The sequence below is a fragment of the Telmatherina bonti genome (genome assembly GCF_933228915.1).
Source record: "Telmatherina bonti genome assembly, chromosome: 8".
NCBI classification, from domain to species: domain Eukaryota; kingdom Metazoa; phylum Chordata; class Actinopteri; order Atheriniformes; family Telmatherinidae; genus Telmatherina; species Telmatherina bonti.
This window is the reverse complement of record NC_136626.1, coordinates 33,232,902-33,246,473: the sequence shown is the minus strand read 5'-3', so window position 1 is coordinate 33,246,473 and position 13,572 is coordinate 33,232,902. Positions and strand designations below refer to the sequence as shown.

The following is a 13,572-nucleotide window of genomic DNA, read 5'->3' as shown; positions in this document are numbered from 1 at the left end:
CTCTCTGTCTGTCTGTCTCTCTGCCTGTCTGTCTGTCTGTCTGTCTGTCTGTCTCTCTGCCTGTCTGTCTGTCTGTCTCTCTGCCTGTCTGTCTGTCTGTCTGTCTCTCTGCCTGTCTGTCTGTCTGTCTGTCTCTCTGCCTGTCTGTCTCTCTGTCTGTCTGTCTCTCTGCCTGTCTGTCTCTCTGTCTGTCTGTCTCTCTGCCTGTCTGTCTGTCTGTCTCTCTGCCTGTCTGTCTGTCTGTCTCTCTGTCTCTCTGCCTGTCTGTCTGTCTGTCTCTCTGTCTCTCTGCCTGTCTGTCTGTCTATCTGCCTGTCTGTCTCTCTGTCTGTCTGTCTCTCTGCCTGTCTGTCTCTCTGTCTGTCTGTCTCTCTGCCTGTCTGTCTGTCTGTCTCTCTGCCTGTCTGTCTGTCTGTCTGTCTGTCTCTCTGTCTGTCTGTCTCTCTGCCTGTCTGTCTGTCTGTCTGTCTGTCTGTCTGTCTCTCTGCCTGTCTCTCTGTCTGTCTGTCTCTCTGCCTGTCTGTCTGTCTGTCTGTCTGTCTATCTGCCTGTCTGTCTGTCTCTCTGCCTGTCTGTCTGTCTGTCTGTCTGTCTGTCTCTCTGTCTGTCTGTCTCTCTGCCTGTCTGTCTGTCTGTCTGTCTGTCTCTCTGTCTGTCTGTCTCTCTGCCTGTCTGTCTGTCTGTCTGTCTGTCTGTCTGTCTGTCTGTCTGTCTCTCTGCCTGTCTCTCTGTCTGTCTGTCTCTCTGCCTGTCTGTCTGTCTGTCTGTCTATCTGCCTGTCTGTCTGTCTGTCTGTCTGTCTGTCTCTCTGTCTGTCTGTCTCTCTGCCTGTCTGTCTGTCTGTCTGTCTGTCTGTCTCTCTGCCTGTCTGTCTGTCTCTCTGTCTGTCTGTCTGTCTCTCTGCCTGTCTGTCTGTCTCTCTGTCTGTCTGTCTGTCTCTCTGTCTGTCTGTCTGTCTCTCTGTCTGTCTGTCTGTCTCTCTGTCTGTCTGTCTCTCTGCCTGCCTGTCTGTCTGTCTCTCTGCCTGTCTGTCTGTCTGTCTCTCTGTCTGTCTGTCTGTCTCTCTGTCTGTCTGTCTCTCTGCCTGCCTGTCTGTCTGTCTCTCTGCCTGTCTGTCTGTCTCTCTGTCTGTCTGTCTGTCTCTCTGCCTGTCTGTCTGTCTGTCTGTCTCTCTGTCTCTCTGCCTGTCTGTCTGTCTGTCTGTCTGTCTGTCTGTCTGTCTGTCTGTCTCTCTGCCTGTCTGCCTGTCTGTCTGTCTGTCTGTCTGTCTCTCTGCCTGTCTGCCTGTCTGTCTGTCTGTCTGTCTCTCTGCCTGTCTGCCTGTCTGTCTGTCTGTCTGTCCGCTTACTGGTGGAAGTTAAAATAAATGGTAACAAAAATAGGTTTTAAATTGCAGCTTTGTTGCTTTTTTTTCTGCCATGAAAATATCATCATGATTGTTTTTTCGTTGTCAAATCTGGTCATTTGGCATGAAAGTGCTCTTACTGAAAGCTAAAAACCTCAGCTGACTTACTGAGCTGATAACTTGCGTTTAGCCAGAGCTCCATTCCCAGGTTTAGTTCAGCTAGCTTCGTTGGATTGGTCCAGTTTAAGAACTACTGGAGGCCAAAACTGAGCTAAAAGGAGAGTGAATGTCGCAGAAGTCAGAGACATGACTACATATTAACACTAATGTATCTTTTTGCTTGTGAGCTGCTAATACTCGCACCTTAGCAGACGACTAATAAGTATGTGCAGAAAACTTTTCTGTAGTTGCTTTTCCTTTATCAAACCAGCGAGAAATGAGTGAAGAACAACATGCTTGACAGCAGACAGGACAACATGGCATGAAAGATTTGCTGCTGGTTTTGTACCTTTGCACCTTTTTACCGGGCCTGCGTGAAAAATCTCTGCAAGCAGTCCACAGCAGATATCTTACACAGCTTTCCATCCATTCCATACATCCCTGAACATCTCTAGAACATTTCAGGCCTGCAGAATATGCGCACCAAAGCCTATTGCCTTCACTTAAAGGGGAAAAAAACAACAAAAATCCAGCTTTTTTTCCTGAATGAACAGGTTCATTTTATTAATAATATATATTTTCTGTATAGTTTTCTGAATGTTTGAGACAAATTGACAAAATAATTCCTTGTTCCACAATTATTAGCAGGATGTGGACCAGGGTAAGCATCTGCAGCTCAAGAGGCTGTTTCTTCAGGCATCTGCTTGTAGAGTATCAGGCATCTCATTTCCTACAACAGCTAAGCTGTAAAAGTACCAACTCGGCTCAGTTCTTACTGCGTAGCTGAATGTAGTTCTACTGCAAAAGGATGAGGAGTCCAGTTAGCGAAAGGCTCATCTCGTAAGATGATAAATTAAATTAATTTTTTTTTTTGTCCTTTTATCTCATGATTTGAGATAAAACAAACTAAATTTTCTTTTCTTTTTAGCAAAATCTCCTTGTCAATTCTGAAGAAAGAGATTTTTTTTTTTTTAAATCATAGATTGGAAACCATACATATTTTGTTCAGTTATCTATGTTTGTGAATTAATATTTTCTCAGTTTTTTTAATTGCGTAAAATACACAGTAACCAGTTGTTTATTTTTGTAGCAAGCCAGAAACTTTTTTCATATGTGTTATGTGTCATCTTCCTTCATTACTCACCAGTAACACAAATATTAATGTTTAGACATTAAACAATCTAAAAAGTGTTTTCTACAACTCCAAAAGTATTCAGTACACTTGTAGTTGCATATATACTCGTTTCATTTTAGGTATTATTTTTTAGCAGAGGCCAGTTCTACATGTATCCAGTTGGTTTCTCAAACAAGGCTTTGTTGTGCTTGTTGTCTTACATCATTATGTGGACATAAACATGCAGTCTGAGCACTCGAATGTATGAAAATATCTGAAGTTCATCCAACTTTATCTCTTCTGCTCCGTTCAGGTCAATACACAGTGATGATGGCTCACTTTTACCTGAAGAGGAAGATCGGCTACTTCGTCATCCAGACCTACATGCCGTGCTTCATGACTGTAATCCTGTCCCAGGTTTCATTTTGGCTCAACCGAGAGTCAGTGCCAGCAAGAACAGTTTTTGGTGAGTATGGAGCAAACTGGTGCATCAAGCAGAGAAATGAACATTAATGTTCATACTGTATTAAAATGCATGTCACTGCTGTTGCAGTGTTAAAAATGTATGACTTTTTATTTTTGCTTTTTTGTATCTCTGATCTGTTGATAATACTCTGGTATGTGTGTTAGATTGTCCTGGACTTAATCTGCTGGAACAAAAACTGAATTGCAAATGTGACGACTAAGATTGACCCAGTTTTCCCCACCAACAGGTGTTACCACAGTGCTCACCATGACCACCCTCAGCATCAGCGCTCGAAACTCCCTTCCTAAAGTGGCCTACGCCACTGCCATGGACTGGTTCATTGCAGTGTGCTATGCTTTTGTTTTTTCTGCCCTCATTGAATTTGCCACAGTGAATTATTTTACCAAAAGGAGCTGGGCTTGGGATGGGAAAAAAGCAATGGAGGCCCAACAGCCCAAGGTATGTGTGTTTTCATATTGATTTCACATTGTGAAGACAATAAGGGGGAAAAATTTGGAAAAAACTTTAGGCAGACATTTAACGCTGAGCAGTTACATAGAGCGCTACTTCACAGTAAGGTTGATGAAAATGATCATAGTGGATTTCATAGTCAAATGTATTTAAATTCCTTTCACTTTTCACCTCCTCCTGAGTGAGGGCAGAAAGCAGTGGTGAAAAGGTTCATCAACCATGGATGGTACGTGTTAAATGAGAATGTAGAACTAAAAGTTGGTTCAGTTCATTCACTGCTCAGTCTGCTGCTATTTTGCTGCTTCATCAGCGATTCCTGTCTTTATCCTCACCATCTCTTCATGTTGTGCCATTATCATAGAACACATATGAAAGATGGACAGAGCCTCCGGTGGTAGGTGAAGCTTGTGCAAAAGTGCATAAAACTGCAGTTCCCCCTTCATCCACGAGGGGCAGCAAAACAGAGCAAAGCCCCATATACTCCCATGTTAAAAAGACCAACTTCACAGCAGAAATAAACATGTTTACAGCCTGGTTCAAAAATCCATTTTAGGTTTAATAGGTCAGGTTTCCTTCATGACAACTGTGGGGGGAGTGAGTTGTTTTCTAACTCGCCCGTTTAAAAGTAATTTAATCTCGAAATTCAGCATATTAGGGGCATGTCCTTTTGATTGACAGGTACCCGATCTCCCGCTTCAAGTCGGAAGAACGTAGAACTGCGGTTCTTAGCCAGTTAACACGTGACTTAGCTTTAGCCCTCTTACCTCCGTTAGCTGGTTAGCTCCCGTTATCTCTGAGTTAGCTCGGTTAGCTCTTAGCTACAGAAAGCTTGAAGTTCGCTCGATGTCGAGCATCCACCATGATGCTCACAGCCCCCCTCTCAGCTCCACTGCTTTGTCCATATTTGTACTTTCCGGGCGAGACAACACACATGCCCCTGCTAAGATGGCGATGGTAGGAACCGCCCACTGACCTTCAATTCAGCTCTTTAGAAACCTATGGGTAATGTCACGGAGGCTATGTTCATCTTTTTATTTACAGTCTATGGCTATTATCCACTTTAACGTTCTTTTTTTTTTTTTTTAAACAATTGGGTTCATGTTCATTTTGTTACAATCTGTTTGTTTGTTTTCCACAGAAAAAAGATCCTTTAGCTCTTTCGAAAAAGCCAAACAACACCTGCCCAACTAGTGTGAATTATACAGCCAACCTCACAAAGGATGCATCCATCTCCACCATCTCAAACAGCACAGCAGTTCAGCTCAAACCAGCTGAAGCCAAGGCTCCAGATCCCAAAAAGACTTACAACAGTGTGAGCAAGATTGACAAGATGTCCAGGATCGTATTCCCTGTGCTGTTTGGTACCTTCAACCTGGTGTACTGGGCTACGTATCTCAATAGGGAACCAGTGATCAAAGGAGCTGTGTAAGAAATATGAGTGCCATTCATTCTCCCAATAATCGCTGGAACCAAATCAAAAACAATGCCAAGCACTTAGTCCTTGTATTATAGGTGGGGTTTTTTTTAAGTTAATTTGAGAACATTGCATGTGTGTCGCTACAGGAACGTGTTGTCATATTTGTATTGAGTTTGTACATGTTTGATTACCAACTTAAATTAAGGCATTAATTAGATTATTTAAGCAAATCATTAAGAACTTCGTTACTGATCCATTTATTATTAAATCTTTTCAAGTTTTAGCATTTGGCATTCTTATTTTCTCCTTGAGTCTCCAGTACTTGATAGTGCAGCAAGGCCAAATGCTATGCAAAACAACGTTTTTACTGTGCTGTTACTGAAAACCGGCTTTTATCTTTGTAAATCTTACTTTGTACAGTAGAAATGGGCTGGAGGTCCGGGAATGTTTAGCTGGACCCAGGCACATTGAACTTTGCTTCTTTGTTGAAAGCAGACATATAGCCATGCTAAAAGTGTTGCCTTCAGAGTGTGACAACTCATTATGAATGCACTGAAATCTCCTGCAGTTTCTTATTTTTCGAAAGCCAGGTCTTTCGAAAAATAAACAAATTGATTTAATTGTAGACTCTTGTTATTCATTTAGCAACATGTGTTGATTTGGAATTGACAGCTTTCATTTTGGAATGTTTTCCAACCTATGTTTCTGTGTTTCTGTGAGATAAAATAGGGACATCTTTGAAGCTTAAGTGATGTTGGCAGCTTTTGTTTCCAGTCACCTGGTTAAGAATCCTGTATGTCACTATGGTAGGAGTTTAAGGAACTTGTACATATGCCCTGCTTTTAGAACAATGCCACAAAAACAGTAAAGATAGCTTCAACGTAATGCATATACTGCTACAATGTACCGCTAGGTTAGTGCTTCATCAAGACATGAGCTAAGTAGTTTAAGCTTCAGTAATTTTGATTAAAAAATACAATACTTTTCTGAAAATATGATTTCTATCGGGGTTTTTTTTTTTAGGTAAGTTTGTCGTTTCTATAAGCTTTAAACACAACTTGCTAATGTAATGTTTGGTTGCTTTGCGGATAGTAACGTTTTTGCTTCAAAGATAACAAACCTGAGCAGAGCTAGTTAATAGAGACAAAAAGTCAAAATCACAAAAGTGTCACATCACTAGCATTTAAAACCACATTGTCTTGATCATTTTTAAGTAATAAAGTTAATTTATTGTTAGTGTAATGATATATAGATAAAACCAGATGTCTTTAACGTAGCCTATTTTAGCTTAGCTTAGTTTAGCTTAGCTTAGTTTAGCTTAGCTTAGATTAGCGTAGCTTAACTTGGCTTTGTTGGGCTTCTATCACCTTAGCTTTTCTTAGCCTAGCTTAGCTTAGGTTAGCATACAGACTGGAAACTGAGTGAAAATAACTAGCTTATTGTTCTGGAAGTTGCTGTTCATCCAATTTGTTCTAGCATGTTATGTTTTAGCACAATATATTTTAGCACATATTTGGTCACATTTTCTTGCAGGTGCCTAAAACAAACTTTTAAGGTCTTGACTTTTTTTTTTTTTCTTTGTTTGTTTTTTCGTTTTTTTTTTTAAATAATGTTTAACAAGAAATCAGCAAGCAAACAGGATTTGAAACATTTGCTGGAGAGTTCACATGAATGTCACATTTAATAAAATGCACAAGAAAATCTTGTCACATTGTAGCTGAACTTGAAACTTTGAGGAGGTGTGTTTTGGGTTGCATGTAGTGTAATCACAGAGGTGTGTGTAAAGCAAAGAAGTAGAAAACAGGGCTCAACCAGGTTTGCTTGACAGAGACGAGCTCCAAGACAGATCCGACAAGGCAGTAGACTTGGATCCAGGTCAGAGAAAGATTGAACTGAGTTGCTGCCAGTCCCAAAGGCAGCCAAGTCTCCGCAGTGCTCACTTTCTCTCAAGTACAAAATATGTACTAAACACTACTTATGTCATAAAACCTATCTCATAAAACGTATACAAGGTTTAAGAGCTGGGTGTGTTGCACTTCTTTGGTCTATTGTTATAGGTCCATTGTACTATTATGCATATGTGCATAGAAGCAGAATCTGCATGCAGACTGTAAAAACACTCTGACTTTGTTAATTATGTTATCAGGCTATGCACTTCGAAATGTTATGGCTAATATAATCCGGTACATTGGCTGAAAGTAATCATGTTCTTTGCTCACATAGTAATAAATCTAACATCATGGACTTCTGGAAATAACATTTTATTTTATCCTGTGATAATAAAACCATTTTGAGTTAAATATGCAAAGAAAATACAAGATCCCAAAACATGAATCCTGGCAGTGAATTGTTTGAGGTGTCATTTCTGTAAAAAGTAGCAGGTTGCAAAAGATAACTGGAGTATTATTAAATCGGTAACCAGCTGTTACTGTCATGCTGCTGATGTTGTCAGATAAGATGAGCAAAAGCACAACGGCCATGGAAAAATCAGGCAAAAACCACCCAGAAAGAATTTCAACAAGTTTATATAAAAACTTTAAGCAACAAAATGGTGTTTTACAGACCATATTTAAAAAAAAAAAAACAAGTCAATGATCTGGAAATGTGTGTGTGTGTGTTTTAAATAAGTTGTGGTGTTTATAATGTTAAGGCTACAACTAAGATTTTGCCCACTGGACATGCCCGTATACAGTATTGCTTGTTCGTAATGAACCCATGTGTTCTCAACAATAGCAACAAGCCACTTCACTACACAATAAGACAAGTGGGTGTTGGTTCTTCATTTATAAGAAAATTTTTGTGAATGAATATTGTTTTTGACATTTGGACAGTGCCAAGCTTGCTGTTGTAAGTCTTTATGCTAAGCTAAACTAAGCTAAGCTAATCCACCGCTAGCTTCATGTCTCATAAGCTATTTTCACACATGAACACTGGAGATTTTAGAAAGTTTTTGGACAATTTTGGCTGTTTTTTTTTTTTTTAGGCATCTGCTGTTCACATAAATTCATCACAACAGGAGCTTTTCTGCTAGACATGCAGCGGTTTCTAGGATAGCAGATTTGCTCATAGGAGTCTTACATGTATGTAATCACAACAGCAGAAGGTGGACAGCAAACAGTAAACAATTCAACATAAAGAAGAAAGCTCTCACCAGCACACACATACACACATACACAGATTCACAGCCATTGTTCTTGTGCAATATGACAACTGATGACCTGATGATTTTACTTGGACCTGGGTGGAAAGTGTTTGCAGAAAGTCTTTTATGACCATATGCTCTGGAACAGCTCTAGAACACTTCAGAACTCCAGTACACGTATGAAAGTGGCTCACAGAGACATGAGACGGAAATCATGTTCCCATTTTCCAGAATAAAAGTGTAATTTATTTAACTGAATATGAAGCTGATGCTTTGCAGGTGATCATATAACTTAAATGTTTGTACATCTTTTTACACACTAAACTTCTTTCAAAGTTATCATGTGACGTAACAGCTGCTTCACTTGCCACTCGGATAAGTCGTTGTGTTTTTACACTTCAGTAAATTATCAATACAGGCTGTGCTTTACATTCAAATATCTAAAGCAATAAATAATGCTCATATGAAAGCTAACTTGTCTACGTGGTAATATCGTTCAATCATTTTGTCGGTATGTCTTTTTTTAAAATCAAGTTTTCCTTTTTTTTTTTTTATACATGTATGTCTATGTTTTTGAGTCATTTAATCCTGTGAGGCTTGTTGCAAATTTGCGAGAAAACACTTCTGGTTTGTACCATTGATTTTTATCTAACCGATTTATTTTATTTATTCATTTGCTTTTATTTATTCTTATGTATATATTTTAAATAACAAATGATGATACAATTGTAAATAAATTTAAGCCTTACAGGATTAACTTTGACCATATTTAATTAATCGATTTCATAATATTTTCTGTTTGCAGAACATAAATGTTACAACCTGTATCACCATTAAAACCATCTACTTTTTTCATAATGGTTATGTATCTGCTTTAATAAAGTTTCTCTGACTCTCATCTGCCTGGTTTTAGTAAAAAAAAAAAAAAAACTCAGATATAATGAAACAGGGAGGCTTTATCACTGTTGCTGCGTGACATTTATGGCATAGAGTGCCGTTCTGTGAAAGTACGATGGTAGCTGGTATGGAAGGTCACGCTCCATCATCTCTGGATAAAAACACACATAGCTAGATCAGACTGCAAGGTCATATTCAGATGCATTTATGGAGTTGATGTGATAAAACAGCAGCTTAATCTTGCTTGATGGAACAACGGCTTGCACGTGCCATTTCGCCTTTGATTACACACATGCACATCCAGATCATGCAGCCTCTACAGTTGGTGGACTGGTAAATCCATCTTGGGGGTCTCTGTTGCAGCAACATCTGGCTCACATCTGTTTGTCAAGGATTTAGCTCCATTTAAGTTGCTTTTCCATTCAGTAGGCCCACGTTCTCTGTCAAATTAAGCTGCCACTGATGGAACCAAATGACATCAATCAAAGTATGTGGCTTCAGAGGCGAAAATGGGTTGTGGAACATGTTGACAGGAAGGACCACCGTCTCTTATCCAGCTCCTGGGCTGCATCAGAACACACTCTGTATGTACCATGCATGCACTTGTTTGCAGATTTTTATGCAGTGATTAAACAGATGATTCACATAAAGACAAAGTTGCAGTTTTTGATAAATGTTGGAAGCAGATTGATTCAGTAAAATGTTACATCAGAACGGATGGATGCACACAATGTTGTGTACAGTAGGCTTATTGTTTACTCAAGAGGCTGTTTGTCTTCTTTTTATTTCATTAATCTTATTTTATTTTGGAGAAATTTACACTAATTGGCCACAAATTATTGTCAAAAACTATGTTTGCATGAAACTGCAGCTTGCAGTTTTGTTAGCTGCTTCATCTGTGGTGGTCTCAGGGAGTTTTATTCATGTTTTTCCAGTCTTGTCATGTTCTTCCTTGTGTTTTCAGTTTTGCTCTCTGCTTCCTGTGTCATTTGTTCATCCGGATTGATTTTTCTCATTTGCGATCATCATTCCACATCGCCCTCGATTTGCTTTTCTCCTTGCCAGTTTATTGTCATTTTCTTTATTCTGTCATGTTTCCTCTGTTTGGTCTGTTCTGCCTCCAGTCTGCCTCCAGCCTGCTTTTCAGTCCAAATACTCCATAAACTGTGATATTAATTGAGTAGAATCCATCATTTTTTAACAGATTATTGAATTCATAACAAACAGTCTTGTTCCAGAATTTCTAAACATTCATTAAACAAAAAAAATCACACTATACTTCACTTTACTGAATTGTGCAAATCTTAGTAAGTTAGACATAAACTGAAGACAAATGTTTATATTTTTATTTTTACATCATCATAAAAAACAGTTTGCTATTAATCAAACCAAACTTTTTGTTTTATCATGTCAGGCACTTTGTCCTATTGTAGAGTCTGTATGTGCATCATGAATAAAATTTTATTTGATTTTAAAAGAAGTAGCAGATTAAAAACAACACAGTTGTTTGCAGCAGATGAGTCGCTGAAAGAGACTCAAGAAATAGGAGCAAACCCTGACACCGGATCACATGGATGCATATGGACCTTCGGTAAAGCCTCATCAGAAATGGTGGCTGTCAGAAAGCAGTTCTTAGGAAACGGAAACAGAGAGAAAAATCCTCCCCAGAGCCCAGACCTCAATATTACTGAAGCTGTTTGGGATCATCAAGACAAAGAACGGAAGAAACAGGAAAAAAAAAAAAAAAAAATCCAATGAAAAGTTTTAAAGTTCTTCGATAAGTCTGGATAACCATCCCGGGATACCAGTATGAAATCCAAAGAGTCAGAGAGAGCTCAAACTGTGTTGAATAAAGATGATAATCCATAATACTGACTAACAAGCTCTTTGAAATGGTACAAACACTGGTCTTGTCTTAAATGCTGCATTTCCATTTATGTTTTATTTCAATGATGAACTGCACTTATTTTTCACTGCACTGTTTTCCTGACGGTATTATGGAGAAATCACATAAACCGGCAACAAAACACACCTAAAAATGTGTTCATTGGTTCAATGTAAACAAGTGCAGCATTGAAGCTCAAGTGAAGACAACATACATTTTTATCAAGATACATATTAAACATGCAGGACTGACAACTCTTCAAATCAGGACAATTGAAAACCAAACCAGACAATTTAATGTCATATAAAAGCATAAAATGTCTGTTGTGAAAATGGTCTGGATGTCAGGACCAGCACAGCTCAGGTTTAGTGTGTGCGGTACATTTTTTAACCACCAGAGGAGGACAGCAGTCAACATCAACAGCAGCAACACACTGAGTAGCTGTCAGAGCGTCACTGCCTCTGATAAACCGCATGTTAAACCTGCAGCTGAGTGCAGTCCCGTGAGTCGATGTTGATACATACATCATGCTGCGTTATTTCCTGTGTTTGTTCCCTTTAAAGACAAATGGTGGTGTCTGCAAGATATTTATATCTGCATGAAGTTGAAAGTTGTTGCATTTGTCTTCCTGCTGTAAGTACTGTCCTGTTGTTCAGCCAGAAATGAGATAGAGACCATAAAATGCCCAGGCATGATGAAAAACTTCTAACATCTCATCAGCTGCCTCAAAATACTGACAGAAGTTAATCCAGCATGTGCAGCTTTGTTGTCACAAACTCAGTCACAGAATATTCCGAAGGTGCACTCCCTTTCAGCTTATGGAGTCCTACTGATCCCATGAAATAGCTGCTGCGTTATCCAAGGCTCTGGAGAGACCTTTTCTATAACAGCCCCATGAGTGATGTCATCCAGGTTATCTTCGCTGGTATAGAAAGCAGCACGTGCTGCAATCTGGAGGTGTGAGAAAGAAGTGAACGTGTGTTGCTGGAAATGCAGGATGTTTATGAAATATTACCCATATGTAAGACTAGAAAGGAACATAATTCTGTCCCTGCTGCTCTCCTGGTAGCCGCCAGGCAGCCCTTTGAGATCTTCCATAGAATGAAGCCGGTTTGGAAAAGGAACAAATGACAAACCGAATCCTCCTCTTGCTTATTTAAAAGGACTTTTTAACGATTCCAGCTTTCTGTAAGTGAAAGAACTCAATCCGTGTTCATCCTTTGATAAGTCCCAGCTGCATTTAGATGATTTTCAAGTACAGCATCCTTACCTTAGTCTCCTCCACTTTTACAACAGGGACCACCAATTTCAATTAATAAATCAAGTAGAAAGATAGGAAGGCTTTTGACAAGGAATGGAGCTCATTGTGGTTCATATTTCTAAATGATCAAGCAATGTTAATGTTTTATTTCCATCTTCTCACCTTGAAATACACCTCACAGACTGCATTAAGGTATTTGTAGACCCAAAGTGACCAATTTTCAGATAGGACATGTGACGCTGATGCCAAGTGTAGATTTATTAGATGTTATAAGGTTGTTTGTTTTCAAATGAACCCTCAATTTTATTTCCCAGTGTTTTATTAAGCAAACTGTACTATCAGATCTTTAAAATCCCATCTCACTCTGCCCATTTCACCTCCTCCGAAATTGTCAAACATGTCTGTCCACCAAAGAGTTGCGCTTGACCTCATTCATTCATACATTCATTCAGCCACATATGTGTCTGATGGATGTGGACTTTAGTTTATAATGTTTCTTTTCTTTTTTTTAAAAATTGTACACCACTAGCATCAAAGGGTTTAGCTTGACAACTTTGGCTGGACTTTGGAGGGAAACATTTAGGTTTCATGTTGATTTGGCAAAGACGTCGGGGCATTATCGCCCCCTGGTGGTGGTAGTACGGCCTTACAACCAGACAAGTGGAAAAAATGTCTTTTAAAATGAATTGATCAACGCGATCAAACTAAGAAGAATTACAAAAAAAAAATAAAAGGTTGTTTGAACTGTCAATCAGAAGAAAGAGGAGCCACAATTGGTTTTACTTATACCTGAACGACGACAAAAAGCAGAAACTACAGTTATAGATTAAATATTGAATCCCTTTTAATAGCTTTTTTTTTTTTAGATTTGTTTCCACCCCACGCCCCGTCCCTTTAAAGTACACATTAAATAGCTATGTTTAATTAGTTTTTTATGCAACATTTAAGACGTTTTTTAAAACCGAGATTTTTCATTTAATTTTTTAAGTTAAAACTATTTATTGTGACGCCGGACAAACTGATACTGGAGATTCATTGTTGTCATTACTGATGTTGTTGCTTATGAGGATTATATGTTTTTAAATAAAAGTGTTTCCACGCAGGTGGGACGACTCCAGAATGACGCAGAGGAGTTTTGGAAGAATGCGTTCAGTGCGCGCGCACCTGCGTAAAGGACCAGCAGGGTCCGCAAACCTTTCCTGGTGCCCTAAATGCTCGTTTATCTGAGAAACCACCACAGAAGATGGCACCAGTTGGAAAGCGACAGACAACTTGAGACGTTTGATGGATTACAAACTATGAAAGAGCGCTTCCTCCTTCTCCTCTTCATCCTCCTCCTTCTCTGACCGTCGCGTGCGGACACTGACACGCACCGTCCTCTCACATATCTTTACTTGTTTTCCTCATCCGAGAAT

General features: G+C 39.2%; 1 protein-coding gene across 1 annotated transcript in view; it reads left to right on the top strand.

Moving 5' to 3' along the window:
- gabra5 (gamma-aminobutyric acid type A receptor subunit alpha5) overlaps positions 1 to 4,984 on the top strand; it is a gene marked incomplete at both ends in the record, with an annotated part of 44,276 nt that extends 39,292 nt beyond the window's left edge. Inside the window, 3 exons of the mRNA XM_079244861.1 lie at positions 2,932 to 3,084; positions 3,332 to 3,543; positions 4,694 to 4,984. Coding sequence (XP_079100987.1) covers positions 2,932 to 3,084; positions 3,332 to 3,543; positions 4,694 to 4,984 — 656 coding nt within the window. The remainder of the gene's footprint in view (positions 1 to 2,931; positions 3,085 to 3,331; positions 3,544 to 4,693) is intronic.
- Between the last annotated feature and the right edge of the window lie 8,588 nt (positions 4,985 to 13,572).